Here is a 5,955-nt window from a genome sequence, read left to right as displayed (position 1 = left end):
CAATTGAACTAAACTATGCATGCCTATTTAAATATATTTACACTATGGCTTATGTATATCGTGTATATATATATATATATACATATATATTATTCATACCTTTGGTGTATAGAACACAAGCAAATTTTGACACCAAATTTTGGGGTCAAAAGTGTGTCATATACACCAAAAAATACGGTATATTTAACTTGACATTCAGATACTTAAAAAAAAAAATATATTAATAGGGTTGTATCTGGTGTCATGATTATCCTCTTTTCCTAATATTAAAATTGGATGCAACATATTTATATTTTACAAGTATCTTTATATAAAGCAAATATTACTTTTTCATACTTCAACTGATATTGTTTCTCAAAAAAGAAAAAAAAAAGGGGATTACCCATGTAGTGTGTAATTTTACTTACAAAATAAATAAATATTTAATTATTTTTGTGTAAGTTTTACAAATTGAGGAAGTTACAATTCTCACTTTTACAAGTTTTATATTTTATACAAAGCACCTAAATTTATATTTTTTTAAATCATTTAAATCTTAAATCTATACATGATGGAAAAGGCATTTCAGTTTGTTCACAAGGTAGTTTAATTTTTATCTTCAATATTTCAGTTAAACATACTTAATCTTCCACAAGAACTAAATACTTTAACTCTCAAATTATACTGTTCACTATCTGAGAGTTTCATTAATAAAACTTGTTGATTATGCTAAATTAAACATGGCATAACCTTTGACAACTATAGAGCAAGGCATTTAGATAAAACATTAACACCTACCTTTGGTAAGGTTACTGATGTTGAATTCTTAATATCTAATCAGTTCTACCCCTTCTTTTTCTGTCAATTAAATAACACCTTGTCTCTGCAGTATAACCAATTCTTAAAATTCAAAATACTTTGTCATTGACACTAATTAACCTCTTTTATTACATCCTCAAAAGCTTGTAAAAATTTAAATGGAATACATTGATTTCCATGTGTCTTAATATTTTCAAAACTTTTTATGACTACTTGAATCTCACTTTCTGTAATAACTAACCATTTCATTTCCAATTTCAATAACTACTTAAATATTTTATGAATATACTATGTTCAAAGTAAATGTGATTTAAATTAATCTTAGTACCACAGACATTAGTACAAATATTGTATTTTTATTTTTAGAATTTGGAAAAATATGCTTTTGAACAATATTCAATAGATGATTTAAACATTTTCATTTAATGTTTCCTAATTTTTTGTTTTGTTTCATACCATTCAAAATACTCTTAATATAACTGAAAGCTCTTTAATTCTAGAGCAGTTAGGGATCAGCAACTTGTGATAATTGTTTGATGTACCTATAGTGAATTATGGCAGCATGTCTTTTGGACAAACCAAGAAGAAAGTCATTGTCAGTTGGTCAGCTATGGGAGAAGATGATTTATGTGTCTAGCAGCCAAAAATATCCTTCCCAGCAAAAAGGGACAAGAAGAGCTGAAAGGAAATGGTGGCCAAAGCCTTCAGAGTGGCCACTGTTTTCAGTGGGAGAAGACAATTGCAAGGTGTTGATGCTCGACACCAAAATAGGGTCTTGTACAACTGAATCTACAGATGAATAATTTAACAACATAAACCATCCTTTCAACTCACACAAAACGTTTTCACCAAAAGATTCAGATGATACAGCAAATGTGACAAGTCTTGAAATATGAGTTAAGAAATATCCTTTGTGGACTAATGAACACTCATGTACTCAGTAACTTTTCCTACAATGATAAAAAGTTAATCATGAAATTATAAATAATACAACATACATTTTAAACCTCCTGACAAAGGTAAAGATTCTGTTTCTTTAAACAAAGAATCCTGTGAGTCAAAACCCAATGAACAGCTAATTGACCTCAACACTTATGACCACCTTAACAATGAACCTACTAAGAAACCTTAATAGAATTGTAAGAATATGTTAGGCCAGAATAAAAAAAATACTAGCACCCTACTTTCTGAATGAAGTCTAACTATTGTTACACACCAGAGTCCTATCGGTTAATCAAAGAACAAACACAACTTACTTATTAAATTATTTGTATCAGCTTGTGGTGCACCAGTAGGTAGGCTATCCTGTGGTGTTGAAAAAATTTTATATCCTCTACAGGATAAAGTGCCTATCTATCTTCATAGCACTGAATATTTCCAGAAAGAATAAGTATTGACATAAAAAAAAATTACCAAGGATAATAAACATTTTTAGCTATATCCCTCTCTTGCAATAGAGGAATGTCTTGACATTTTTATAAAAATTATTGTGAAAAGAATGTCCCAGTTTACTTACTGGAAACAGCATTAAGCTCTACTATGTAATAATTATGTGAAATTTGGTGAGAACACTTTTAAACATGAAGTTAGAGTGGTTCCAATGTGGTACAGAATCACAGTTGTTTTTGCCTGTTTTTTTCATCAATGATCCTATTATATATACACGACTACTTCAGTTTAAGTTTAATGTGAGTGTTATGATTTAGATAGTTCATATGGCGTGGATGTCACATTTAGTTATTCTTAGAAGTAATACTTTATGGTAAATTTGTTCACATAACTGTTTACAAATCCTATGTTGTGCAGTTAAATTGTTATGAATTAGCGATTGTTTACAATAGTGAGCTTATTGCATCATTTTGTTAGACCTTTCTGAGTTTCTCATTGGTTTAATTGAGTATTATTGCATCAGAATACCTAGTATTACATGGAATGTTCTAGAATTCTGTTGAGATATAACTACGCATCGAAAAATGATTATTTACTTCTAGTTCTAGACTGTATGATCATGAGTTTAGCGATAAAGAGTGTATAGTGGTGATTTTTAAAGTGAAATTATTGCAGATTATATTGTAACAACAGAGTACAGAAGAATAGTTTGTCTTGTCAATTGTGTTCTAAAGTAACTGAACTAGCTTGTGTGGATTTTGATGAAAAAAGAGATATTTGATTTGTTTCTAATATGTTGTTACGACAGTGGAAGTCACATGATGCTGGTAACACATAATGAGTATCTCAAACGTACCTGAAGGCTCAAGTGTTTGCCAGACGCCCTCTATTTTGTATATATAAGACTGGCGAGAAGTGACGGCATATATAATTGAATAACAGACAGGGAGACAGATAATCGAGTCAAGCTGTAAGTGTAAATCATTGTGATTTATAGCAGACGCCCTCTATTTTGTATATATAAGACTGGCGAGAAGTGACGGCATATATAATTGAATAACAGACAGGGAGACAGATAATCGAGTCAAGCTGTAAGTGTAAATCATTGTGATTTATAGCGTGTGTTTAAGTTAAAGTGACTGTGGAAATTAAGTGTATTGTAAAGTTGAGTTGAGAAAGAATAAACTTAGTTTTATATAAGAAAGGACTTGTATCGCTGAAGTTTCTCGGAGAGAATTTCTATGGAAAATTAACAAATGACCAGAGGCATAACAATATTATCTTAAAACAAGCATACTGTATTGCTGTTTGTTTATAGTTGAAAGTTATCATCAACAAGTCACAGACACCTACAATAAAGAATCCAATAATACAAATCCTGATAGACCCTAAACAAAGTGCACTAGAAGAATGGAAAGAAAATACAATTTTAATATTAGAAGTTGGGTATAGGTTTGTTGGTGAGATTTCTTGGTATTTGGAATCATTTATTATACTCTCATACTAACTTTTTCAGAATTTATGAATTCAATATATCCAACAGTAAATTCACTTTACAACATTCCCATGCAGTCCAACAACTTCCATTTCTCAACTCTATGCTATCCATTGATAATGGACAATTAAAAAATAACATCTAAAACAAACACATGACTAAACAAATTTACTTGAACTTCAGGTCTTATAATTCATTTCATAAGAAAACAAGTTTGATTTTAGAAGAATTGACTTTATGAACTGCTTACTCTATGGATGACGAAAATTTTCCATAGATTATCTATACTGTCAATAACAGACTAAAGAGAGCCATAAAGTTAAGTAGTCTCTCAATCAAAATAATGCAATGCCCAGTAATCTGCAAAATCTATTATCTGCAAATGTATGTTAACACCAAGTATTTGTCAAATACATGAGTGTAATATTCAAAACAGAATTAAATGGAAAACAACACATCAATAAAGTTTATTCACTGACTTGTAAAGTTTGTAACAAGATATACTCTGGTGAAAAACCCAGATCTATTGATATATGTATTGAAAGACACCAGACTAAAATCTATATGGATAACTTTGGGAGAAGGAACATGATCAACACTCAGGACCAGAGAACTGGTTCAGCATTAAAATTCTTGTTACTGCTTGGACTTTTCTAGGGAAGATGCAGAGAAATTTTAATGAATGAAAATATGAAACCAGAATTAAATCAAAAGTGTAAATGGCCTCTATGAATTATGTTTTTGAACTTTAATCCATTTCATATTAAGGTATTATTATTATTATTGTATATTTTTGTTAGTAAGCATAGGCATCACTAGGCACTGGTTCATGGGGCCCATGCCCCGAATCCTCAGTTGGTGTCTTGAAAAATTAGGACAGAAAAACCATGATCCCAAGCCCCAAATCTTTTAAGCACCTAATGATGCTTCTCTTAGTAAGCTTTCAAGCTTTGATGAGTATAGATGTTTGTGTACATATGTCAATATATTGTTAAAACTACTATTGTTTTATGTATGATAAATCAACAGTATCCCTGTGGCATATTTATTCTAGATTTTTAATCTTTCTAGACCTTCTGTATCCTACTGTAAGTAGACTGTGACCCTGATGAAGTTGCCAGGAGAATCATCAGAGAATCATTAGTAATAAAAAAAAAAACATTTCTGTGGTAACATAAGGTTGTTTTTATGTCCTATACATAAAATGCTGTTAACCAGTTTAGTTGTTCAACTTGTTCACAAAGCTATATTAGTTCTACCACAAGGTGACTTAAGATTTGAAGAAGCAAAAAAAAATGCCACAGAGACAATTTTAAGATGGGTCCACCTTATGAAATTTTTTTTGAAAATGATGATGAGATTTTGTTCTGTGACTATGGTAGTGAAATACAACCTTTTGAAATAAATCCTAAAATAAAACTTTTGACAACTGTACAAAGTGTACAGTTGATTAGCAGACAGATCACTGTTTAGCTAGACTACCAATCAATAATAATTTTACTTGATGCACTTACCTTTTCAGTTCTATAATCAACAAACAGGTAATGGGGATTCCAAAAGCCATTAAGGCAAATGCATTTACTGCAGGATAGATACACACTAGTACTGTTCCTACTGCACACAATAAGGCAACAAATTTCTGAAATGTCCTCCTAAAAAAGTGAATTACAAAGAATAATTATGCTTTTCTTTACTTAGAATGGTAACATGTCCTATATTTAAATTTTTTTTGCAGTACCCATAAAAACATTTTGCTACTATTAAATTGTCAGTGCCTTATCATTTTATGTGTTTGAAACTCTAATGGAATCCATAAATTATTGTTTTTTTTTAATGAAACTACATAGTACTAGAAAAATGCATCACTGTTATTATAGAATCTTGAAATATATATTGTTGCGTCAGCGAGTCACATGACTACTGTGATGCCACGTTTCTAGAACTATCCTGTACCTTGGCGAATGCTCTAGTATTTACTAGATAGGGTAGTCTGGTATATATAAGAGGGTGACAACGTGAATATAATGTGTGTATAGACAGTGAGTAATTGAACTGCAGTCACAGAGCACGAGAGACGTTACAGCGTTTGTTTAGCGCGATTGTTGAAATTGAGTGTATCGGTAAAGTTATATTTGGAAAGAATAAACCAGTTTTATTAAGAAAGGACTTGTGTCGCTTAAGTTTCGTCGGAACGAAGTTAAGGAAAAACAATTAACAAACGGAGACGTAACAAATTGGTGTCAGAAGTGGGATAGAAAAAAAAAGAGAAGAAG

At 30.8% G+C, this 5,955-nt stretch overlaps 1 protein-coding gene across 2 annotated transcripts in view; it reads right to left on the bottom strand.

Moving 5' to 3' along the window:
• LOC106478634 (alkaline ceramidase 2-like) overlaps positions 1–5,955 on the bottom strand; it is a 66,196-nt gene that overhangs the window by 22,073 nt on the left and 38,168 nt on the right. The window contains exon 3 of one of the 2 annotated variants that reach the window (XM_013939190.2): positions 5,197–5,334. The exons of the other annotated variant lie outside the window; for it this stretch is intronic. Coding sequence (XP_013794644.1) covers positions 5,197–5,334 — 138 coding nt within the window. The remainder of the gene's footprint in view (positions 1–5,196; positions 5,335–5,955) is intronic. 2 annotated transcript variants of the gene reach the window in all.

Source organism: Limulus polyphemus, unplaced genomic scaffold (assembly GCF_000517525.1).
Source record: "Limulus polyphemus unplaced genomic scaffold, Limulus_polyphemus-2.1.2 Scaffold235, whole genome shotgun sequence".
Lineage (NCBI taxonomy): Eukaryota > Metazoa > Arthropoda > Merostomata > Xiphosura > Limulidae > Limulus > Limulus polyphemus.
This window is presented reverse-complemented; position numbering and strand designations above follow the sequence as displayed.